The sequence below is a fragment of the Oncorhynchus mykiss genome, chromosome 24, assembly GCF_013265735.2.
Source record: "Oncorhynchus mykiss isolate Arlee chromosome 24, USDA_OmykA_1.1, whole genome shotgun sequence".
Classification (NCBI taxonomy): Eukaryota; Metazoa; Chordata; class Actinopteri; order Salmoniformes; family Salmonidae; genus Oncorhynchus; species Oncorhynchus mykiss.
Window position 1 is genome coordinate 2,152,790 of NC_048588.1, and position 27,398 is coordinate 2,180,187.

General features: G+C 41.6%; 1 protein-coding gene across 1 annotated transcript in view; it reads left to right on the forward strand.

Moving 5' to 3' along the window:
* The window catches only part of LOC110503540 (glutamate receptor ionotropic, kainate 4-like), a 425,725-nt gene that overhangs the window by 317,264 nt on the left and 81,063 nt on the right, over positions 1-27,398 (forward strand). Inside the window, exons 7-8 of the mRNA XM_036961231.1 lie at positions 872-1,050; positions 16,077-16,130. Coding sequence (XP_036817126.1) covers positions 872-1,050; positions 16,077-16,130 — 233 coding nt within the window. The remainder of the gene's footprint in view (positions 1-871; positions 1,051-16,076; positions 16,131-27,398) is intronic.

Sequence of the window (27,398 nt, forward strand, 5' to 3'; positions counted from 1 at the left end):
ACCAACTCATTGTGAGAAGCTTGTGGAAGGCTACCTGAAAGGTTTGACCCAAGTTAAACAATTTAAAGGCATTGCTACCAAATTCTAATTGAGTGTATGTAAACTTCTGACCCACTGGGAATGTGATGAAATAAATAAAATCTATTATTCTGACAGTTCACATTCTTAAAATAAAATGGTAATCCTAACTAAGACAGGGAATTTTTACTAAGATTAAATGTCAGGAATTGTGAAAAACTGAGTTTAAATGTACTTGGCTAAGGTGTATGTAAACTTACGACTTCAACTGTATAACATAAATAAAAGCGGAAAAACCATCAGCGAAGGGATTATATCAAAAATTAATTTTTCAACTATGATTAAGGCTTTGTATCCATTGTATTGTAATTGTATTACAAGTTTCAATAAAGTGCCACTGGAAACATATTCATTGCCTCACTTATAATGAACCAATATCCAATCTCTTTAATGCGGTCCTGGGAACTAAATGCTGGAGGTGGTGTTTAAGAATAGCACCTAGCAATTAATTTCTTTACAATTAGACGTTATTTCAGGTCATCATATAAATTATTTTAGGTGTTAAGGATTTTAATGACTGTGTTATTGACAAACAAGGCATAAAAATGTACTTTTTGTTTATCGAGCGAAAAAAGCACATTGTCATGTCTCGTCAGAGACAGGTTGAAAATATTCATTTTTATTTTTATGAATATGGTGTTTCTCACACAAAATGTCTTTGTATTTTTAACTCATTCAATTGAGTGCTAGTTCTCAGAAATGTGACTTTAATACCCAGAAATTCATTACCTTTAGGAGATTAACTGTCTACCTGCTCATAATAATATCACTGTCTTCGTCCCTGTCCCCACAGGCTTATTAAATCTGGAGAGACTGTTACGCCAGTTCCTCATCTCCAAGGAGACACTATCGGTTCGCATGCTGGATGACAGCCAGGATCCCACACCCCTTCTCAAGGAGATCCGCGATGATAAGACTGCCACAATCATTGTGGATGCTAACGCAACAATGTCCCACATAATTTTGGAAAGGGTGAGTCTGTCTGTCACAGTGAGCTCTTTCCCGATGTTCTTAGACATCTCAGCAGTAGCGGATGATGCAATTCTTTTTTCTCACGATCTATATGTCAATGCCAAGATAAAGTTCAGCATCAAGGTTGATATTGAAAATAATTGAACAAGCTACAAGCTGAATCACTTGCTAGTGAATGAGTGTTGGACTGAATGAATGTTAACTTGAAACATCCAATACCGAGAGACCGACCGATCTGTTCTCCTGTACATAGACTTACTACCATGAATAAACCATGGCATATCTGTAACGCCATATTTGGAGACTTGAGTGGTGTGCAAATGCAACTAGAGGAGGTTGTTGAGTGCCCTTGGGCTTAGCACTTAAACCGCTAGAGTACAGTAGAGATGAGAAATGAAAACCAATGCTAGAAATGAGAAATGAAAACCAATGCAATTAGCTTTCTAAGAAAAAGGTCTAGTCAGACAGTGCATTTTACTTCAAGTGACAGACGTGAGATGTAAATCATGTTCTGTTCTGCGCTCGTTCATTAACAACGGAGATATACATTCATCTGATTCGTTTTTGTAAGACTAGAACGACTACGGAAAGGGTCAGCAGCGCATTCTTAATATGTGTAAATTGTTCATATTTATAACAAATATAATCCGAAACATCAGAAACTCTCATTAATATTGCTTGAGTATAAAAGAGAATAGACGTGACCTCGGTTTATTACGATTTTTATTTTCCCTTTTTGACAATTTACAGACATCTGTTGGTAGCAACGGCTTTCTTTGTTGATAAAATAACCTATAATTCAATCATGGAATGATGAACTCTTTTTGAGCTATTTATTCTTTCTATTGAAGGCATCTATCACTCATGAAGTTATATATTGTGTGCTTATAAAGAAAATAGTCATTTGGTGGGTGCTTATATTTGTTCTATTATTTATGTGGTTTTTTTGCGTATCCACAATCTCCCCGAGACACAGCCAGGGTCTGCCATTATCAACAGCACGTCGATAGATTTTTCATAATGTCAGCTCAGGGATTAGAAGTTGCAACCTTTCAGTTACTGGTCCAATGCTCTAAGCATTAGACTACCTGTTGCCCTGTAAAATTGCCAGCTGAGATTGGCAGCTCAATGTCAATGATTGAACCTAGGGCCTCATACATGCAAAGCATGCGCTCTACCACTAAGCTACATCCTCTCAGCTGTGAAGAGCTCGTCTGAAACACGTAATATAATAACATCTAATTGGACGTTCATATCAGATATGACTATTCGTCACAGTAAACTGTCAATATGACCTTTCAATGATGGCCGTTTCCACTAATAGAACCATACCTGAAGTGAACAGAGAAGTTAGCAATTAAAGCAACAAAATAGAACACTGTAGCTTGGCAGAGTTCTTCCCGACACCGACATGAACTTTGCGTGATAGGATAAGACTCCTGCTATCCCTTCTAAAGAGCTATGATTAGATCTAAAGGTGACAGAAACACAGGTGAAGGGCAGCTTGCAGCATATGGCTGTGTCGTAATTATAACATAGAGATTGGATGCATGGCTGCGGTGAAGGAGACAATGACTAAAGCAAAATGGAGAGAGAGAGAGAGACGGACAAAAGAGACAGCGAGACAGAGAGAGAGATAGCATTGGCTAAGGGTGCATGATAGGGTTGAATATTTTCCCTGTGTTTTACAAATGTTCCATCCAGAGAAAAAAACGACTTTTCTCCCGGGTAACTCGGTATTTTGCCCCAAAACCGGAAGTGTCGTTCAAAAACATATAAAGCATATACAGGAAATAGCCTATGTCTGGATTTGATTAGAATTTTGTTAGAAAATTCAAGCCTGACATTTTATGTGCCCAAGCCTAAAAAAGCCAAAATGATTGTGTCATTATCCAATACATATATGACATAAAGGATACTACATTTTTAAGCACGATAGAAAAACATAAAGGCCCATAGATGTCGCTAGCTACAGTTGAAGTCGGAAGTTTACATACAGTTAGGTTGTAGTCATTAAAGCTCTTTTTTCAACCACTCCACAAATTTCTTGTTAACAAACTATAGTTTTGGCACGTCGGTTAGGACATCTACTTTGTGCATGACACAAGTTTATTTTTCCAACAATTGTTTACAGACAGATTATTTCACTTATAATTCACTGTATCACAATTCCAATGGGTCACAAGTTTGGATACACTAAGTTGACTGTGCCTTTAAACAGCTTGGAAAATTCCTCAAAATGATGTCATGGCTTTAGAAGATTCTGATGGGCTAATTGACATCAATTAGTGGTGTATCGGTGGATGTATTTCAAGGCCTACCTTCAAACTCAGTGCCTCTTTGCTTGACATCATGGGAAAATCTAAAGAAATCAGCCAAGTCTGGTTCATCCTTGGGAGCAATTTCCAAACGCCTGAAGGGACCACATTCATCTGTACAAACAATAGTATGCAAGAATAAACACCATGAGACCACGCAGCCATCATACCGCTCAGGAAGGAGATGCGTTCTGTCTCCTAGATACACTTTGGTGTGAAAAGTGCAAATCAATACCAGAACAACAGCAAAGGACCTTGTGAAGATGCTGGAGGAAACAGGTACAAAAGTGTCTATATCTATAGTAAAACGAGTCCTATATCGACTGCTCCAAAACCGCCATAAAAAAGCCAGACTACGGTTTGCATCTGCACATGGGGACAAAGATCGTACTTTTTGGAGAAATGTCCTTTGGTCTGATGAAACAAAATAGAACTGTTTGGCCATAATGACCATTGTTATGTTTGGGGGAAAAAGGGGGATGCTTGCAAGCCGAAGAACACCATCCCATCCATGAAGCACGGGGGTGACAGCATCATGTTGTGGGGGTGCTTTGCTGCAGGAGGGACGAGTGCACTTCACAAAATAAATGAAATCATGATGCAGGAAAACTATGTGGATATATTGAAGCAACATCTCAAGACTCAGTTACACCAGCCCTGTAAGGAGTAAAGGGCCAAAATTCACCCAAATTATTGTGGGAAGCTTGTGGAAGGCTAGCCGAAACATTTGACCCAAGTTAAACAATTTAAAGGCAATGCTACCTAATTCTAATTGAGTGTATGTAAACTTCTGACCAACTGGGAATGTGATGAAAGAAATAATAGCTGAAATAAATAATTCTCTCTACTATTATTCTGACATTTCACATTCTTAAAATAAAGTGGTGATCCTAACTGACCTAAGACAGGGAATTTTTACTAGGATTTCTTGTCAGGAATTGTGAAAAACTGAGTTTCAATGGATTTGGCTAAGGTGTATGTAAACTTCCGACTTCAACTGTATATGCTGTCTTGAGTAAATAAATGACACAATCTCCAGTAGGCTAATCATTTTGAGTGTGAACTGTATTACTGTACCGTATTGTATTATACTTTATTATATGAACTGGTATTACGCACCTCGTTCAAAACATGATAAAGCTGAGGGAACATGCAATTCTGGTGCAGGATATGTTGGTGCAGCACACGCCAGCCAAGACAAGCATAGTCTGGCAAATTCGATTTTAATTTTCAAATACAATAGGGCCTATTATATTGTTACGTTACAGCCTTATTCTACAATGGATTAAATATTTTTTGTCCCAATCTAAACACAATACCCCATAATGACATTGCAAATACAGGCTTTTAGAAAATATTGCTAATTTATTACAAATAAAAAACAGAAATACCTTATTTACATAAGTCTTCAGACCCTTTGCTATGAGACTTGAACTTGAGTTCAGGTGCATCCTGTTTCCATTGATCATCCTTGAGATCTTTCTACAACTTCATTGGAATACACCTGTGGTGATTTCAATTGATTGGACATGATTTGGAAAGGCACACAACTGTCTATATATGGAAAGATTTCAGACCCCTTGACTTTTTCCACATTCTGTTACATTACAGCCTTATTCTAAAATGGATGAAATCGTTTTTTCCCTCACCAATCTACACACAATACCCCATAATGACAAAGCAAAAACTGGAGAGAGATGCTTGATGAAAACCTGCTCCAGAGCGCTCAGGACCTCAGACAGGAAGCACACAGCCAAGACAACGCAGGTGGTAGTGGCTTTGGGACAAGTCTCTGAATTTCCTTGATTGGCCCAGCCAGTCCTCGGACTTAAACCTGATTGAACATCTGAGAAAAGACTTGAAAATAGCTGCGCAGCGACACTCCCCATCCAACCTGACAGCGCTTGAGAGGATCTGTGGAGAAGAATGGGAGAAACTCCCCAAATACAGGTGTGCCAAGCTTGTAGCGTCATACCCAAGAAGACTCAAGGCGGTAATTGCTGCCACAGGTGCTTCAACAAAGTACTGACTAAAGGGTCTACTTATACATTTGATATTTCAGTTTTTTATTTTTAATACACAAACCTGTTTTTGATTTGTCATTATGGGGAATTGTGTGTAGATTGATGAGAAAAACAAAATGTGGAAAAAGTCAAGGGGTCTGAACACCTTCCGAATGCATTGTATGCCTTTCATAATATTTTGCCTAATGTTATTAGCCTACCTCCTCTTTCTTTCTCTATTGTTGCCTCATTCATTCCTCAACAGTTAAATTAAATAAGTTCCGTTGTCCTTATCTTCCTCATTCTTAAAAAAAAAAAAAAAAAACTTTTTTTGGTAGTTGGTAGTTAGTCTTGTCTCATCGCTGCAACTCCTGTATAAACTCGGGAGAGGCGAAGGTCGAGAGCCGTGCGTCCTCCGAAACATAACCCATCCAAGCCGCACTGGTTCTTGACACAATGCACTCTTAACCCGGAAGCCAGCCACATCAATGTGTTGGAGGAAACACGGTACACCTGATGACTGTGTCAGCGTGCTTGAGCCCGGCCCACCACAGGAGTCACTAGAGTGCGATGGGACAAGGACATCCCTGCCGGCCAAACCCTCCCCTAACCCGGATGACGCTGGGCCAATTGTGTGCTGCCCCATGGGTCTCCCGGTCATGGATGGCTGCGACAGAGCCTGGACTCAAACCAGGATTTCTAGTGGCACAGCTAGCACTGCGATGCAGTGCCTTAGACCACTGTGCCACTCGGGAGGCCCATCTTCATCATTCTAATGACATGCTTGAATAATATAGGACTAGATGCAGACGGCTTTCTCTTCACAAAGATTGAATGGTCATGGGTCTGAATAAATAACTGCTATAGACCACCGCCATCGTGCGTTCGCTCTTCTATCAAACGACCCGTTAGTTCTATTGTCTGCACTCAGAAAACAAGAGCTTGCATGCCTCTTCAAATGGTCTACTGGTATAAGAAATGCCAAAAATGCCAGCAAGCTATTCTAGTCTAGAGTGGCCAGCGGAGCACAGGTGCGTGCGAATTGCGCAAGATACAGAGGCTAGTTAGAAGCTTATTATTCATAACCCATCATTAATTAACTAAATATATGGCTAATACTGCATTGAATGTATTTCCTGAAAGAGGTAGGCTAGGACATCTGTATACAATGTACACATCTGTATACACATCGGCTTCCTATTCAACAACAAAGCCTCCTTCACTCACGCCGCCAAACATACCCTCGTAAAACTGACTATTCTACCGATCCTCGACTTCGGCGATGTAATTTACAAAATAGCCTCCAACACTACTCAGCAAACTGGATGCAGTCTATCACATTGCCATCCGTTTTGTCACCAAAGCCCCATACCACCCACCACTGCGACCTGTATGCTCTCGTCGGCTAGCCCTCGCTACACATTCGTCGCCAGACCCACTGGCTCCAGGTCATCTATAAGTCTTTGCTAGGTAAAGCTCCGCCTTATCTCAGCTCACTGGTCACGATAACAACACCCACCTGTAGCACGCGCTCCAGCAGGTATATCTCACTGGTCATCCCCAAAGCCAACAACTCATTTGGCCGCCTTTCCTTCCAGTTAGTTCTCTGCTGCCATTGACTGGAACAAATTGCAAAAATAGCTGAAGTTGGAGACTTATATCTCCCTCACTAACTTTTTTTTTAATCAGCTATCCGAGCAGCTAACTGATCGATGCGGCTGTGCACAGTCCGTCTGTAAATAGCCCATCCAATCTACCTACCTCATCCCCATATTGTTTTTATTTACTTTTTTGCTCTTTTGCACACCAGTATTTCTACTTGCACATCATCATCTGCACATCTATCACTCCAGTGTTCATTTGCTAAATTGTAATTACTTCGCCACTATGGCCTATTTATTGCCTTACCTCTGTACACCATTTGTACACACTGTATATAGACTTTTTTTTCTATTATGTTATTGACTGTACGTTTGTTTATTCCATGTGTTACTCTGTATTGTTATTTAGGTCGCACTGCTTTGCTTTATCTTGGCCAGGTCGCAGTTGTAAGTGACAACTTGTTCTCAACTGGCCTACCTGGTTAAATAAAGATGAAATAAAAATAAATCAATAAAATAAAAACACTACAGGACCAAAAGTATGTGGACACCTGCTTGTTGAACATCTCATTCCAAAATCATGGGCATTAATATGGAGTTGGTCCCTCCTTTACTGCTATAACAGCCTCCACTCTTCTGGGAAGGCTTTCCACTAGATGTTGGAACATTGCTGCGGGGACTTGCTTCCATTCAGCTACAAGAGCATTAGTGAGGTCGGGCACTGATGTTGGGCGATTAGGACTGGCTTGCAGTCGGTGTTCCAATTCATCCCAAAGACGTTCGATGGGGTTGAGGTCAGGGCTCTGTGCAGGCCAATCAAGATCTTCCACACCAATCTCGACAAATCATTTCTGTGTGGACCTCGCTTTGTAGTGGCATTATCATGCTGAAACAGGAATGGGCCTTCCCCAAACTGTTGCCACAAAGTTGGAAGCACAGAATTGTGAAGAATGTAATGTATGCTGTAGCGTTACAATTTCCCTTCACTGGAACTAAGGGTCCTAGCCCGAAGCAATGAAAAAACAGTCCCAGACCATTATTCCTCATCCACCAAACTTTACAGTTTGAACTATGCATTGGGTCGGGTAGTGTTCTCCTGCCATCCACCAAACCCAGATTAGTCCGTCGGACTGCCAGATGGTGAAGTGTGATTCATCACTCCAGAGAGTCCAATGGAGGCGAGTTTTGCACAAGTTTAGGCTTGTGTGCGGTTGCTCGGCCATGGAAACCCATTTCATGAAGCTCCCAACGAACAGTTATTGTGCTGACGTTGCTTCCAGAGACAGTTTGCAACTCAGTTGTGAGTGTTGCGACCGAGGACAGACAATTTTAACGAGCTTCATCACTCGTCGGTCCCGTTCTGTGAGCTTGTGTCCTCCTACTTCGCGGCTGAGCCGTTGTAGCTCCTAGATGTTTCACATATAATTGAACAATTCCATTTTACGTCATGCTGTTGATATAAATAATTTATTATAAAGGGAAAGGGAAATAGGGATACCCAGTCAGTTGTACAACTGAATACATTCAACTGACATGTGTCTTAATAATTTACCGGTTTCTCGCAGTTATTTATCCCGGGAAAAGGGAGTGGTTTTGGGTGGTAAATCTCTGTAACCAGATTGCCATTCAACCCTAGTGCATGCCAGTGCCATAGCAGGACTGGCACTGGGAAAGCCAATCCCTCACAATATCCTCTAAGAAGACAAGCAAAAATGTGCCTGTCTTCCCATCCGCATTACTCTGGACAAATGCCACGCCCACTAACGTTTTTTCACCATGGTAAGTCTGGATTTGCTCCCTCCCAAGCTACTTCTCAAATGCAAACACATTCAAACCATTTTGATTAGTCCCAGAAACCGATGGGTTGGGCCAGACTGACCTACACGAATCACATCGTTTTGATGTCAGCTCAATCGACTTCTAGGACAACAGGTTCAGACTGATGTATGGCGTGATCGATAGAGCAGCTAAATTAAATTCAGGATGAGTCATCAGGCATAGCTAAAATCCCTGCCCCAATGAATATTTCTCTGCATATTTTTTCCTCCCAGAAAATGCCTATCCCTCTCAAGCATTACTCTCTCCCTCACACACTCCCTCCCTCCCTGATTCGTTTTTATTTTTCACATTTCTGTATTCATCCAGTCAGTTCTTACTGTTTTATTTCTCTGCCCTTTTCCTCTTCAGTCTTAATCTTTCCCTCAATCAGAGATACTGAAGGCCGTTGCCAGGCATCCTGTCGCCATGGCAACTCAGGGGCAGAGAGTAACAACACACAGGAGCTGGGATTTCTTTCTATATCTACGCCTCTGTCCTACGGTCGCTCCATACCTCTTATCATTCCTCTGTCTTCTACTCCTCCTTTTCTGTGGTTTATGGCACGCAGCCCGCTCATGAGGAGAGGATGTTGGCTGAGAAAATTAATTATGTTTGCCAACATTTTATGCTACACTGAAGATTTAATTACATGGTAAACTGTAAGGACTTTGTATAAAAGAGTCTGCGCTAATGATGGGACCCAAATTACCCTCTCTTCACGCAAGACATTCTATCCTCTTTGTTTATGGATGTTTACATCTTTCGTTAGGATGCTGGTCAGCCAGAGGTCTACTTCTTACACTGAAGACAGTGGGATTTCTTTCAATACTCTCAAGTGTTAATTTAACACTGGATCAGTGGGACTCATACAGTGGGGCAAAAAAGTATTAAGTCAGCCACCAATTGTGCAGGTTCTCCCACTTAAAAATATGAGAGAGGCCTGTAATTTTCATCATAGATACACTTCAACTGTGACAGACAAAATGAGGAAAAAAAATCCAGAAATTCACATTGTAGGATTTTTTATGAATCTATTTGCAAATTATGATGGAAAATAAGTATTTGGTCACCTACGAACAAGCAAGATTTCTGGCTCTCACAGACCTGTAACTTCTTCTTTAAGAGGCTCCCCTGTCCTCCACTCGTTACTTTTATTAATGGCACCTGTTTGAACTTGTTATCAGTATAAAAGACACATGTCCACAACCTCAAACAGTCACACTCCAAACTCAACTAATGCCAAGACCAAAGAGCTGTCAAAGGACTCCAGAAACCAAATTGTAGACCTGCACCAGGTTGGGAAGACTGAATCTGCAATAGGTAAGCAGCTTGGTTTGAAGAAATCAACTGTGGGAGCAATTATTAGGAAATGGAAGAAATACAAGACCACTGATAATCTCCCTCGATCTGGGGCTCCACGCAAGATCTCACCCCGTGGGGCCAAAATGATCACAAGAACGGTGAGCAAAAATCCCAGAACCACACGGGGGGACCTAGTGAATGACCTGCAGAGAGCTGGGACCAAAGTAACAAAGCCTACCATCAGTGACATGCTACGCCGCCAGGGACTCAAATCCTGCAGTGCCAGACGTGTCCCCCTGCTTAAGCCAGTACATGTCCAGGCCCATCTGACGTTTGCTAGAGAGCATTTGGATGATCCAAAAGAAGATTGGGAGAATGTCATATGGTCAGATGAAACCAAAATATAACTTTTTGGTAAAAACTCAACTCGTCGTGTTTGTAGGACAAAGAATGCTGAGTTGCATCCAAAGAACACCATACCTACTGTGAAGCATGGGGGTGGAAACATCATGCTTTGGGGCTGTTTTTCTGCAAAGGGACCAGGACGACTGATCCGTGTAAAGGAAAGAATGAATGGGGCCATGTATCGTGAGATATTGAGTGAAAACCTCCTTCCATCAGCAAGGGCATTGAAGATGAAATGTGGCTGGGTCTTTCAGCATGACAATGATCCCAAACACACCGCCCGGGCAATGAAGGAGTGGCTTCGTAAGAAGCATTTCAAGGTCCTGGAGTGGCCTAGCCAGTCTCCAGATCTCAACCCCATAGAAAATCTTTGGAGGGAGTTGAAAGTCCGTGTTGCCCAGCAACAGCCCCAAAACATCACTGCTCTAGAGGAGATCTGCATGGAGGAATGGGCCAAAATACCAGCAACAGTGTGTGAAAACCTTGTGAAGACTTACAGAAAACGTTTGATCTCTGTCATTGCCAACAAAGGGCATATAACAAAGTATTGAGAAACCTTTGTTATTGACCAAATACTTATTTTCCACCATAATTTTCAAATAAATTCATAAAAAATCCTACAATGTGATTTTCTGGATTTTTTAAAATAATTTTGTCTGTCATAGTTGAGTTTACCTATGATGAAAATTACAGGCCTCTCTCATCTTTTTAAGTGGGAGAACTTGCACAATTGGTGGCTGACCAAATACTTTTTTTGCCCCACTGTATATGCTCTGTGAAAGTGTTACATTTAACACTCCAATCGTTAAATACACTGGTGTATTTGCTGTGTGTTCTGCAGCAGGGAGTTTGTGGTCAGAGGCTTCAGCTTCAGCATCACCAAACGTAATCTTGAGATGAGGCATCAGCATCACTGAGTGTAATCTCGATATGTCAGCCCCCCATGTTGTCCTACTATACAAAGCTGTGGTCAGATTTGCTCAGATATTGTGCTCGGCATGGGTGTGCAACTTTTTTTTTTAACCCAGAGAAACAGTTAAAGGGGCTATAAGGACAACAGAAAGCTGAGGAAGTTTGGCTCTGTGCCAGCCAAAGGAAACGCACGTTATTTTCATTCATTTATATTTGTAAACTTGGTGAAGTCACTGACCTGTACTACAAGTTTAAAGACATTTGAACTGTGATTAAAAAGCTGGTAAACCCTGCCGTCTGTTTTCCTATTGGCTATCTTCATTCTCAACACTTCAAGATGAGGAACAAAGTGTATTTTACAGTGCAGTGTCCACCTGTCTTTCTCCACTAAATTATGTCATTTGACAATCTGATAGTATAAAACGGTTTAACAAATGTTAACAAACTAGCACGTAACGTATCATGTGATCGATTTCCTCTTATTAGCAGCTATTCAAATAGTAATAACCATAGAATCAAAAGGTAATGACCCAGTATCATGGAAGTGATCACAGTGCCGTGAAAAAGAATTTGCCCCTTTCTAATTTTCTTGACTTTTGCATATTTTGATACTAAATGTTATCAGCTCTTCAGCCAAAACCTGATATTCCATAAAGGGAACATGAAATAACAAATAACACAACAACTACATACTTATTTCATTTATTTAATTAACAAAGTTATTCAACACCCAATGAAAAAGTAATTGCCCCCTTACACTCAATAACTGGTTGTGCCACCTTCAGATGCAAATACTTTTTCAGGACACTGTATCTTATCACACATCAAGACACAAAAAAACGTAATCCAGTCGCTTGACTACTTGACCTATAATAACCCCATGACCTGTAGATAGAATATCATTGTTTTCTTGTAAGAAAGAAGGATGTTTTTTTTTTATCAGAGAACAGACCATACTATTCGGAGATCATTATTTTACAGTGCTGTGACTGTCACTGTTATTGAAAACATCTCTATCTAGCCTCTGTTTCCTTAGAGACCAAGGCTTTATCTCATTCTGGGAAAATTACGCCCCTCTCACCTTGTTCTTGCTATCTTCAAAAGCTGGTCTTTGCGCATTATCTTTCCTGATTAACTGATTATAAACTGACCTTGTTTGTAGAACTGCTGGCTTTATTAAAGTGGGAAAGGAATGACTAAGCATATAATTTATTTGTATATGCGTGACTTTCCCCAATTCGGGGAATCTACCTCTTTGAATCATATTAGTTTTTGCTGTAAGGCCTCTTTGGATAAATACATTTTCATGCCAGAAGAACCTGCAGCTCTTGGGAACTGGAGCCTGCGGCTATTTGTACCCCTGAGGTACAAGTAGAGAATCCAACAAGCGTGCATGGTCTCACATCAGAATTAGGTGTTCTTCCATGTTACTCAAACATACAATTTTGAAGTTGTTCCAAACGTCAATTTTCGATGTGTTCGGGTTAAGTTTAGGAATTAACTCCAAAATTCTTAAGGTTAGGCATTAACTCTGAATGACTAAGGTAAGGGTTAAGGTTTGGGATAGGCTTAAAACAGAAAATATCAAAAACAACTTTCTATTGCTGGATTCGAACGTACAAGCTATGGAATAAGAGATGCAAGACGCCCATCCACCATTCTCAGACATGGATGGACGTCGAATACTGACTTGTATCACGGGTGAACTGGCTGAGAATCTCTTAGGGGAAATGTGTGTGGATGGTTGAACAAAGACCTACTGTAACTTCCATTGAATAAGATCCAGGAGTCAACAAGCCTTGTTGAACAGTTTTCCATTGATATACTGTAATCTATGAAATACAGTACCAGTCAAAAGTTTGGACACACCTACTCATTCAAGGGTTTTTCTTAATTTTTTACTATTTTCTACATTTTAAAATAATAGTGAAGACATCAAAACTATGAAATAACACATATGGAATCATGTAGTAAGTGTTACACTAATCAAAATATATTTTATATTTGAGATTCTTCAAAGTAAACACTCTAGCCTTGATGACTGCTTTGCACACTCTTGGCATTCTCTCAACTAGCTTCATGAGGAAGACACCTGGAATACATTTCAATTAACACGTGTGCCTTGTCAAAAGTTAATTTGTGGAACTTCTTTCAATCAGCTGTGTTGTGACAAGGTAGCGGTGGTATACAGATAGTCTTTTAACAAATAGGGCTGTCCATATTATGGCAAGAACAGCTCAAATAAGCAAAGAGAAATGACAGTCAATCATTACTTTAAGACATGGACAGTGCGGAAAATGTCAAGAATTTTGAAAAAACCATCAAGCGCTATGATGAAACTGGCTCTCATGAGGACCGCCACAGGAAAGGAAGACCCAGAGTTACCTCTGCTGCAGAGGATAAGTTCATTAGAGTTAACTGCACCTCAGATTGCATCCCAAATAAATGCTTCACACATTAACAGACACATCTCAACATCAACTGTTCAGAGGAGACGTGAATCGGGCCTTCATGGTCGAATTGCTGCAAGACACCACTACTAAAGGAAACCAATAAGAAGACGAGACTTCATTGGGCCAAGAAACACGAGCAATGGACATTAGACCGGTGGATATCTGTCCTTTGGTCTGATGAGTCCAAATTTGAGATTTTTGAAGACTATCATTTGTTTTTCAACAGGACAATGACCCAACACACCTCCAGGCTGTGTCAGGGCTATTTGACCAAGGAGGAGAGAGATGGAGTGCTGCATCAGATGACCTGGCCTCCACAATCACCCGACCTCGACCCAATTGAGATGGTTTGGGATGATTTGGACCGCAGAGTGAAAGAAAAGCAGCCAACAAGTGCTCAGCATATGTGGGAACTCCTTCAAGATTGGTTGGAAATTCCAGGTGAAGCTGGTTGAAAGAATGCCAAGAGTGTGCAAAGCTGTCATCAAGGTGGCTACTTTGAGGAACCTACAATCTAAAATATTTCGATTTGTTTAACACTTTTTTTGTTGCTACATGATTCCATATGTGTTATTTCAGTTTGGATGTCTTCACTGTTATTCTACAATGTAGAAAATAGTGAAAATAAAGAAAAACCCTTGAATGTGTAGGTGTGTCCAAACTTTTGACTGGTACTGGATATCTCAGATGTAAGTCAGAATAGGCTGATTGTAAAAAAATAAAATAAAATGAAATGATTTTAAAGCTTTGGGTCCACAGTATACCAAAAGACACATGCTAAAAGAAACTGTAGAAAGTTCACCTTCACAACCAGTGCTTGCTGCTGAGGCTTGATTAAATCAAATCCTAATGTATTGAGCAGCATACTAAAATATCGTATTACTAAGAGAGCCCGTCATTAGATAAGAATATGTCATGTCTTATCAAGATGTGGGTGGATTTGATCTTCCGCTGTGTAATCGAGCAGGAGACTGCAGAGAATGTCTGACCTTTCTCACTTTTCTCTCTCTCCCCAACCCCTTCTTTCTCTCTCCCATACAATGTGTTCGGAGAGTATTCAGACCCCTTCCCTTTTTCCACATTTTGTTACGTTACAGCCTTTTTCTAAAATTGATTAAATATTTTTTTTCCTTCATCAATCTACACACAATACCCCATAAGGTCAAAGTGAAAACAGGCTTTTAGTCATTTTTGCAAATGAATTAAAATAAAAAACAGAAATTACCTTATTTACATAAGAATTCAGATCCTTTGCTATGAGACTCGAAATTGAGCTCAATGTGCATCCTGTTTCCATTGATCACCCTTGAGATGTTTCTACACCTTGATTCAATTGATTGGACATGATTTGGAAAGGCACACACCTCTCTGTATACAGTGCATTCAGAAAGTATTCAGACCCCTTGGCTTTCCCCCATTTTGTTATGTTACAGCCTTATTCTAAAATGGATTCATTTGTTTTTCCACTTATCAATCTACATACAATACCCAATATTGAAAAAGCAAAACAGGTTTTTATAAAAGTTTGCACATTTATTATATAAAAAACTGAAATATCACATTTACATTATCCAGTATTCAGACCCTTTACTCAGTACTTTGTTGACGCTCCATTGGCAGTGATTACGGCCTTGAGTCTCAAGGACATTCAGAGACTTGTCCTGAAGCCACTCTTTTGTTGTCTTGGCTGTGTGCTTAGGGTTGTTTTCCTGTTGGAAGGTGAACCTTCACCCCAGTCTGAGGTCCTGAGCGCTCTGGAGCAGGTTTTCATCAACGATCTCTCTGTACTTTGCTCCGTTAGTCTTTCCCAGTGCATGTCAGAGCAAAAACCAAGCCATGAGGTCAAAGGAATTGTCCATAGAGCTCCGTGACAGGATTGTGTCGAGGCACAGATCTGGGGGAGGGTATAAAAAAATATCTGTAGCATTGAAGGTCCCCAAGAACGCAGTGGCCTCCATTTTTCTTAAATGGAAAACGTTTGGAACCACCTAGTCTCTTCCTAGAGCTGGCCGCCCAGCCAACCTGAGCAATCGGGGGAGAAGGGCCGTGGTTAGGGAGGTGACCAAGAATCCAATGGTCGCTCTGACAGAGCTCCAGAGTTCCTCTGTTCCTAATGTTTTGTACACTAGGTGTATATCAGCTTCTCAATATATATATATTTTTCTCCTTATCCCTTTCTCTCTCTCCCCCCGTCTCTCTCTGTCTTTCTTCCAGGCATCGGAGCTGGGCATGCTGTCCGTCTACTACACCTACATCTTCACCTCGCTGGTAAGGAGATGGGCCTGTCGCTGCTACTCGCTAATGGAAATTGATGATGTTGGTAACACTTTACACTAATGGTCCTGTAGAGATGATTCATATCGGCCTGATTGATGACTCATTAATGGGATCCTGGAGCCCATGTTTTCCTCTTCCTCTCACCCAGTTGCTCGGATCCCCATGTATTTATGTGCCACTGGGTGCTGGGGGGCAAGAGAGGGGGGATATCATTGTGGAGGATGATGATCCACACCCTCAATTTCCTAAAGAGAGAAAGCGATCACTCAACAAAGCATCATACAGCACCATCCCCACAGGAAGAAGAGACCACTCGTTATTTATGTAATGCTCTTTCAACATTCAGTTAATCATCACCTGTCCACGCATCGTCCCCAACGTAGCAATATTCCCTCGAAATTACACACACAAGCACTGCTCGGCTGATCCTTCTCAACAAATGGCAGCTTTTGATTATGCCTATTTTCAACATGGAAAGAATACTGTTCGCTATACTTCCAAGTAATCAGTGAAGGGAGTCAGATCACTTTATTCTGCTCCCACATAGAGGAGTGTATTGGAAGGTCAATCTTTGACAGGTAGCGTGAGTAATTACCCATTCCTTTCATGTTGGCGGTGGGGTGAATGGGTGAGGGGGAGATGCCCCCCTTAGCAATGCCTACCATGCTGCATGAAAAAGCATTCCCCACTCTCTTGAGCACTATGTTTTGACATTACCACAGTGCTTAAGTACCTTTTTTTTTAAATGTGCTTTTAAAATATATGGTGGCTGGCCCAAAACAACGGAACGGAAAATTAAAATGAGCGTGTCTTATTGGAAAATGGTGCTTCCGAGTGGCACTGCATCTCAATGATAGAGGCGTCACTACAGACACCCTGGTTCTGTAGTGTATCACAACCGGCCATGATTGGGAGTCCCACAGGGCGGCGCACAATTGGCCCAGCATCGTTTGGGTTTGGCTGGTGTAGGCTGTCCTTGTAAATAAGAACTTGTTCTTAACTGACTTGCCTAGTTAAATAAAGGTTACATGTAAAAAAATATATGATAATTTAATTGAACACGTCCAGGTTAGTCCTTCCCCATTTCAGTCCGTTTTCTTCCAGTTGGTTCCTAATGAACACAACCCTGATGTGTAACGTAGGTGTCAGTGCTGGTGCCCGTGATGGCAGGCAGAATGGCTGTGGGGCACTGTAAGAAATTAAATCCAATGTCCCAGATAGTGCCGCAGCCCAATTTGTGCATCAGCTGGGGGAATAGACATTTGTCATTTGTCACTAGCTTAGATGGTGATAGGACAATTTTGTGATCAGCCGCTCCAGAGGATGAGAGATAGTCACTCCTCACATCCTCTGTTTTATATCTTTCTATATATCATCTCTCTCTAGCTCTGTCTGTCTCTCTCTATCTGTCTGTCTCTGTCTCTGTCTCTCTCACCATCACATCCCTGACTGTCACCTCCACCTGCAATGAGCTGTCTGGGAAGTTGGAACGTATTCAAATTGATATGTGTAGTAGCAAATCCAGAGATCTTGACAGATACAGTGGGTCTCATTTGGATGTCAATTGTTTTGAATTCATTAAGATTAACCAAGGTATTCAAAAAGTACCATCCTGGAATGCAGTCATTCAAATTTGAACTTGAACCATAATCCACACTTCCGATGTTTTTTTGACTCAGTAACAATCAGACTACAATTGTCATAATGCTTTGAAACATAGTTAACATTTACTCCTAATTAAAAAGTAATATTGTACTGAAAATAGCACAATGAGCAATGTATGTTTGAGCAGTCTGATATACAGTACCAGTCCAAAGTTTGGACACACCTACTCATTCAAGGGTTTTTCTTAATTTTGACAATGTACTACAATGTAGAATAGTAGTGAAGACATCAGAACTATGAAATAACACATATGGAATCATAAAGTAACCATAAAAGTGTTAAACAAATCAAAATATATTTGATTATTCTTCAAAGCAGCCACCCTTTGCCTTGGTGAGTTTTGCACACTTGGCATTCTCTCAACCAGCTTCACCTGTAATGCTTTTCCAACTGTCTTGAAGGAGTTCCCACCTATGCTGAGCACTTGTTGGCTGCTTTTCATAGTTTTGATGTCTTCACTATTATTCTACAATGTAGAAAATAGTAAAAATAAAGAAAAACCGGGGAATGAGTAGGTGTGTCCAAACTTTTTACTGGTACTGTATATACAGTTGAAGTCGGAAGTTTACATAAACGAGTTAACGACTCCAACCGAAGTGTTTCAACCACTCCACAAATTTCTTGTTAACAAACTATAGTTTTGGCAAGTCGGTTAGGACATCTACTTTGTGCATGACACAAGTAATTTTTCCAACAATTGTTTACAGACAGATTATTTCACTTATAATTCACTGTATCACAATTCCAGTGGGTCAGAAGTTTACATACTGTCACGGACGTCCTCCTCTTCATTTGAAGAGGAGAGGCGAGAAGGATCGGAGGACCAAAATGCGGCGTGGTATGTGTTCATCTTGAATTTTAATAAAGAAAACACTGAACACTGAAACACACTATACAAAAACAATAAACGAAATAACGACCGTGAAGCTAATGAGAACTGTGCTGACACAAGCAATCAACCTAGACAATCACCCACAAACAAACAGTGCAACCCAGGCTACCTAAGTATGATTCTCAATCAGAGACAACTAATGACACCTGCCTCTGATTGAGAACCATACTAGGCCGAAACATACAAATCCCCAAATCATAGAAAAACAAACATAGACTGCCCACCCCAACTCACGCCCTGACCATACTAAATAAATACAAAACAAAGGAAGTAAAGGTCAGAACGTGACATATACACTAAGTTGACTGTGCTTTAGAAGCTTCTGATAGGCTAATTGACCTTGTTTGAGTCAATTGGAGGTGTACCTGTGGATGTATTTCAAGGCCTACCTTCAAACTCAGTGCCACTTTGCTTGACATCATGGGAAACTCAAAAGAAACTAAAGAAAAATTGTAAACCTCCACAAGTCTGGTTTATCTTTGGGAGCAATTTACAAACGCTTGAAGGTACCATGCTCATCTGTACAAACAATAGTACACAAGTATAAACACCATGGGACCATGCAGCCGTCATACTGCTCAGGAAGGATACGCGTTCTGTCTCCTAGAGATGAACTTACTCTGGTGCGAAAAGTGCAAATCAATCCCAGAACAACAGCAAAGGACCTTGTGAAGATGCTGGAGGAAACAGGTATAAAAGTATCTATATCCACAGCAAAACGAGTCCTATATCGACATAACTTGAAAGGACGCTCAGCAAGGAAGAAGCCACTGCTCCAAAACCGCCATAAAAAGCCAGACTACGGTTTGCAACTGCACATGGGGACAAAGATCATACTTTTTGGAGAAATGTCCTCTGATCTGATGAAACAAAAATAGATCTGTTAGATCTGTATTAATGATCTGTTTTTATGTTTGGAGGAAAAAGGGGGATGCTTGCAAGCCGAAGAACACCATCCCAACCCTGAAGCACAGGGGTGGCAGCATCATGTTGTGGGGGTGCTTTGCTGCAGGAGGGACTGGTGCACTTCACAATATAGATGAAATCATGAGGATGGAAAATTATGTGGATATATTGAAGCAACATCTCAAGACATCAGTCAGGAAGTTAAAGCTTGGTCGCAAATGTGTCTTCCAAATGGACAATGAACCCAAGCATACTTCCAAAGTTGTGGCAAAATGGCTTGAGGACAACAAAGTCAAGGTATTGGAGTGGCCATCACAAAGCCCTGACCTCAATCCTTTAGATCATTTGTGGGCAGAACTGAAAAAACGTGTTTGAGCAAGGAGGCCTACTAACCAGACTCAGTTACACCAGCTCTGTCAGGAGGAATGGGCCAAAATTCACCCAACTTATTGTGGGAAGCTTGTGGAAGGCTATCCAAAACGTTTGACCCAAGTTAAACAGTTTAAAGGCAATGCTACTAAGTACTAATTGAGTGTATGTAAACCTCTGACCCACTGGGAATGTGATGAAATAAATCAAATCTGAAATAAATCATTCTCTTCTCTATTATTCTGACATTTCACATTCCATTTATTTGTCAGTTAGAATGTGTTTTTGTTGACATTATGAATCCAAATGCCAATGTGAGGTGGCAGGGAATCAACAACCAATATATTGCACAATTCAAAAGATTATAAGGAATTTTCCTTCTAAAAAGTCATTTTCATTCACCTCGGTTTTAATAGTACGAGCAACCATGCAGAACACGAATCAACCATCCACTTTTTTACACAGCCAACACATTCGACCAATGATCATTGTCATCCACCTGCTCATTCATAATCTTAAGAAGGATCATGCAGAACATTTATGTATGTAACACAGTAGGCTTGTAACACTGAAATCAGTCCCCCTTCCATTAGCCTGTGTATTCCCATCAGGTGTCACATCTCCCCCTGCTTTACCCAGCATGCTCCGCTCTTTCTCTGACATCACCAGCCGGAGCGCTAGCCCTTTGACACACACTGTGACAAATGACCTGACACTCCATTTGTGTGCCTAATTTGTTTCCTCAAATCATCTCAAGATATGGCTCATAAAAAAGGGGGGGTACTCAGCAAATTACTTCTAATACCGGATTCTGGTGTCGCTTTTCAGGGATTCAAGGCATAATATTTATCTGATGTTTGTTTTGCTTTGTTGGTCTAGAGTTGTATGTTTCCTAAGTGCAGTCATTCAAAGATGCGATGCTGGCTGATTGATTAAGGAGTGCGCCGGGAGGAAATTGCAGCAGACGTTCCGATTCTTCTTACTGTCTCTGTCTGCCACGGCCATGTTGTTTTAGAGGATTACAGACAGACGGGCTCCTCAGAGGACAATGGAACAGAACTTACAATCCATTGATAGAAACCCAAATGAGCAGCATCGTCTTGTCCAACATCATAGTTGCCTGTATCTTTGGGTGTGTGTGGGTGGTGTTTGTGTACAAGTTAAGTGCCTCAAATCCCCAACATTTTGCAAATTAACTCAACAGCCTTATTTTCGTGTGTGCGCGTCTGTCGGCGTGAGTGAGCGTGTGTGCATGTGTGTGTGTGCGTGTGTGTGTGTGTGTGTGTGTGTGTGCGCACATATGTGACTTGTGGACTTTGGCAGGGTCATTGAAACCGAGGATCATTGAGTGGCAGTGCTGTGAGTAGCACCTAATACTGTGGAAATGAAAAAGGGCAGCTGAAACTGTGGGAGAGGGATTCATGTCCACTCAAATAACATCAACTTGAGTTTCCTACATTGGCTCTCCACATTTTCCTCCATGGGGGTCCCGTATTGAGAGAGGCTTAGGGAAGGTTATAGGAAAGGAGCCATGGAGAAGGTTAATCCAGTGGAATCCGTTCAGCCAGTAGACATGATTCTCGCATGAACGCACGCACGCACGCACACACACACACACACACACACACACACACACACACACACACACACACACACTTTTACCGTCCCCCCCTCATTATCTTATAGTAACTCCTTGGTGTTTCTAATGTTTTGTACACTCAGTGTGTGTGTCACTTAAAGACAGGCAAGTCAATGAGTTATTACTGTCCCCGGGGCCAGGGAGATGGATGAGGGAGAATGACCATCAATGAGAAATCATTATGGGTAATGCGCTTGGATGTATGCCGCCCAGGGGAGAGCGATGAATTCTTTCACTGTGAATTCCTTCATTAACACATCAGCCCAGATAGCCAGCTTATTATGAGACGGACCATGTGTTCCCTCGCAACATTAATTTACCTTTCCTGCCTCCGAAGGACAGGGGCCACACCGTCCGGAAAGTAATGAATAATCAAGAAACAATCACTTCAGTTAATGATGCAGTCGGAATTAGTCTGGCAAGGTAGTGGAGAAAGGAGTTGCAAACAGGCTGCGTTAATGAGCACCTATCTGTGCGGTTTGCGGTTTTACGAGCCTTTGCAGTGGTGTTGTCTACTTAGCGTCAGCCGACAACAGTTTGAGCCTTAATGTAAACTCGGCACTGTCATTCAAAGTGAAAAGTTATTCAAATACATGTTTGATTTTGAAGTAAGTGGCTTTGAGCTTGCTGTCCAGGAGGAGAGCCACAGCATTTTGGGCAGCGCTCCCCTCGCACGTTTCTTCATAGCCTATACGCTGGCAGACCTGATAGACCTTTCCTCACCTATATGTAGAGAGAATCGTCCATATTCACTTGGAAAACCCTCCCCTCTTCCCTGCCCTCCCCCATTTGGTGTGTGGGTCTATATCCGTGTGCATGAGTGTGTGCATCAGAGTGACTTGTGCCCTCCAATTCAAACTACTCGTCAAGATGGAATAAATCACGTCAGGTTATGCACAGCGCCTCGTCTTCCGTCAGCAAGATGCCTAATGTCATTTGAAGGTTAGGCGAGCAGAAGATCGCGTCACTTTGAAGCCTCAGCGCGCATGGCTTGGTTATCATATATTAAGCCCGTCGCCTAGCGGGGGCCATTTTCCTCCTGTTTGTTTTGTTCTTCATGCTATATTTCCTCTCCACACACCCATGATCTCTCTTGTCAAAGCTGTTATTTTCATGCATCCATGCTTGAGGAAGAGCTGACGGTGTCTCTCGCTGTCAGACACACGTATGCACACATGCACACCCAAACACACAGAGGAGAGGGATAGCAGGGTGGCCTTGCCGCCTGCTTATCTACCACTGCCGGGAAGAAGGCTATATACTGTATAACAGCCAGTGGCATAGTGCCGTGACACAACACGTGCACATGCAGGCACACAAACCTCTCTCTCTCACACACACACACACACACACACACACACACACACACACACACACACACACCTGCGTTTTTTGGGGCTTGCTGGGAACCTTTGTGCACTGAGCAATGGTTGGTTTTAACTTCTGAAGCATTGCTGATGAGTTCCTTTAAAGAGCAACTTGAAAAGGGCCCATATGCAATAGGTATGAGTTAGAATAAAAATCAGTAGAATGTGTAAATATGTGTAAATAGGATCACTTTGGTCATAAATTAAGTCTCATCCAAAACAGAGATTTGCAAGATGATTGGAAAAAAAATGGTATGTCACAGAATGAAGGGTACCTTGAATTTTTATTGGGTTGGGTTTATTTTAATCCTGCCTACATGCCCACAGCTGGAAGCAACCAAGTAATCATAAATTCGAAGCACAACTGCATGCGACTGATCGTAATGCCCATGGTCAATTTGGTTTGACATCCGATATTCCTATGGGGCTAGTTAGGGACCATCAGCAAATTACACAATGTACTATAAATTGTAGAAATGAATTTACAAATATTAAAATAATTTAATGAGACAACTAAAATATAGTCCCATTTACATTGTGTAGTGTAATGATGGTCTCTAACTAGCCCCAGAGATGGTCTATCCAATGTCAAATCAATTTTGCCACAGTCGCACACCAGCCGGCTGAAGCGAATTGGCAAAAGATTTTGGCTAGCTAGCCTAGGCAACTTCAAGGCAAGACCTGGTTAGACTGTATCAATTTATCTATAAAGGTGAGTGACTAGCTGTGTACTGTTTTGGCAAAGTGAATGTACAGATGCTTGCCACGTGCGAACACACGCACAGAAGAGAGACCCCCCCCCCCCCCCGCCCCCCCACCCCCAAGACAACTCTCATTTGGCTTTAGTCATGGCTGCTGCGTTTCTTAATGACCAAGCCGAAAAATGAGGCCAGTTCAGCCCCCCTATAATAGGTAATCCCCATTATGTGTTTGGCATTAAAAGTTTCCCCGCGTTTCTTCTGTGCCTTCTTGGGACTTGGCTTCGACATGCTTCCTGATTTGTATTATTTTTGTGAACAGTCAGTGTCATCTCTGCAGTATGATTGGTTGAAGTTTGTGTTGAAATATGCCAATATAGTCCAGTTGAAATTTGTATTTTTATCTCTCGCTCTCTCTCTCTCTCACACAAACACTCTCCTGATCTTTCACACATACACTCTCCTTATCTTCCCCTCTAACTCACACACTCGCATAGTTAGTACAAATACAGTGTACAGAGACAATTCACATGTGTATCAGCTTGCTGGTCTTTGAAAACTATACTGTCCATAGCGGTTACAGGAAGTAGCACTGATCATTGCAATATGACCAACATGATATCAAAATATTGAATAAAACCGGTTCAACATACATTGCGCATATTCAAGTGTTACTCATCCCGTCTATTTGAATGTTACTGTGTTTGCTCACAGCACAGTGTTTGCAAGGGGAAAATGTCACCCTTAGAGCAATTCTCGAACACCTTGACTGAACGGTGGATTACAAAAAAAAACACACAACACCACATGTCTCTGTTGTCTCTATGACTACATGCCATTCACGACTCCCAAACCTTGCCATTCAAAATGCTTTAAAAGTCATTCCACTGTGACACCCAAAATTATTTGGGATTTAATTAATTCCTGACAAACAGCTTATGTAAAGTTCATATTTCCGTGTTTAGACACAGAGTTTGAGAATCAGCCAACTGAGTAATAGAAAAGTTAAAAGGCTACATGGAAAGGTGACAACAGAGAGAGGGGCCTCTCGTCAGAATATAAAGTATGTCATTATTTTGTCATATGCTAATGCTGGCATGATGTGTTCACTTAAGCAATGCTTCCTTGTACTCGAGGGGGAAGATTACTCTGCATTGTTGTCAGTGCAGATAAAATCCAGCCGGGGGGCAAAATGCATTTATGGGGCAATGTGACAGAGATACAAATGTTTTTCTTAAATCGAGACAAACCATTTAGCACCTAACTTTACTGCTTCCCTTAAACTTGTAGGTTAATGTCTGAAGTCGGCAAGATTATTGATTACTGTGTGCCACCCCTCATTGCAGCTCTCTTTCTCTCTCCCTGTGCCAATGTCTTCATGGCTCAGTGTTGACAATTGCATTGCCTGATATAGCATCCCATTCCTCCCCGTCAGAGGCATTTCCTTTATGCCCTTAACATACAGTTATGTTCTCTTATGACCGTAATTCTCCATATACACTATAACGCCTGTAAATGCCCCAGAGCAGGGATGGGCAACTCCAGTCCTCGGGGGCCTGTTTGGTGTCACACTTTTGCTCCATCTGACTCCAATAATCAACTAATCATAATCTTCAGTTTAAAATGCCATTTGTTTTAATCAGCTGTGTTTGCTAGGGATGGGGGGAAAAGTGTGACACCTATCCGTCCCCCGAGAGTGCGCGTCCGTGCGTGTGCCTGCAAGAGTGTGCATTCACTTATCCAAATGGTGTGTGTGTCTGTGCGTGTGCGTGGGTGGGTAAAGTGCGTGCGTGTGTGTGTATTCACTTATCCAAATGAGCTTGTTAATTAGTATTGAAAACTGTGGAAAAGCTGGAAGATTTGACTTCTTACTGTTCTTTTACTTTGTAAATCAAAAACCCTTGAAATCAGCGGCGGGCCATTGTGGCGTGACCCTCCTTCCCACATTTCATTCTCTTTGAAATGGAGTCTCTCCATTAAATAGTCTCTTATGCCAAGAGCTAGCTACGCTTTGTGTTATCGCTCCTTCAGCTTTTACTCCAGAACCATTAGCGATGTTTACACTTGCATCGCCAACCCCGTGGCTACTTGGCTTACATGAATTGGCATAATGGAGCTCTCATTTTGACATGTTACTGTATTGTAATTATCACTCGCCTCTGCCAAGGTGAACAATCTGGTCGATAAATAATTATCTTAACTGACAATAGAGATAAAGGTACTGGCAGTGTGACCTTGTCGAGGTCTGTGTTGGATCTATCTCAAATCAAACGGTGTGTGTGTTTGTGTTGTCTGAGGGGGGGGGGGGGGGGAGAGAGCAGAAGACTAATTTCCGTTTGATCCAATGGACAAATAAAGTTGTGTTGTATCGTATCAGTTTCATCTGAAACTGTTGAATACCTGGCATCATCAGCAGCAGCCATTTCCTTGGACAGGGTGAAATAACCTCCTCTCCTCGGTATTCATCAGCCTGTCTTGTCCATACCGTAGGTGACAAAGTGCTGCAGGGCTCGGTCCAGAGTATCAGGGGAGTCACTTGGCCTCCAGAGATCGATAGCAAGCGCTCAGGGCTCACTAAAATGAGTGTTTAGCTCCTCTCTCATTTCCATCGGCTCTGTGAGATTATCCCCGCTGTCTTGTCTCGTCTGAGTCCAACTCACATGCTGTGAGGCTCATCTCTCACATACCACCAGACGAGACGACCTTAAGGAATCTTTGGCATGAACCCAGTGCCGCAAAAGTACAAGATTTGTCATCCATATTTCAGTGTTTTTTTATCTCGCCGCAAATTGTCTCTGTGTTTAGGATTCCTTACCTCGGAGCTCTTCATACAGAGAACAGCATTAATTTGTAATTGGAGTGGAATAGTTCCTTTTTTATAGTATTTCTCGCTCTGGTTTTTTGTTTCTTTTTGCCTTGTTCCACCGGGATTGGAGACAGGATGGAGATAGTGTAAAAAAATTGCATTTCATATTTTCAGCATACTGTATGCTGTACTCCGCAAAATTCATGGCGATTGCGGCCTTGTCCACTTCTAGATTTTTCAGGAGATCATGTCTCTTCCGCCTTACAAATGGGCTATTATTGTTGCAGGCTCCGCCATAATTCTCTGAATAATGGATCCGAAAGCGGTCATTTATATAATTAACACTCAGCAGAAAAGTCTACTTGTTTTTGATATATGCCCCTATTAAACAATTTCAAATAAAGGTAATACATCAACTCCCACTGTGCTGCGCTGAGGTGTACAGTAATAGAAGCATTGCATGCATTATTGCCTTCATCTCCTATGAACCCACAGGAATATGATACTGTATTACTCTCATAGCTCACGTCCCAAATAGCACCCTATCCCCTTAATAGTACACATCGTTTGACCATGGGGCACATAGGGAATAAGGTGTCATTTGGGACTGATCCATAGATACCAATTTTTACTGTTGACTAAGACAGAGGAAATGATATTCCAGGATTACCTCCGTATATAATGAGTGTGAGAGCTGTGCTGATATGTAGGGACGCTCCTTACTCCCCAGTCTTTGTAATTAAGAGGCAGCAGGACGCTTTGGAGCCACTGACTGAATTTACATGGCAATTGATATGAGCATGAAATGACTTATTGCCCAAAACACTTGCGTGAACATTCCAGCTATTAGTGTAATCACTATGCCACTAGAATTGGATTTCATTATTGCACACAGACAGAGCTGCCTGGGATGAGAA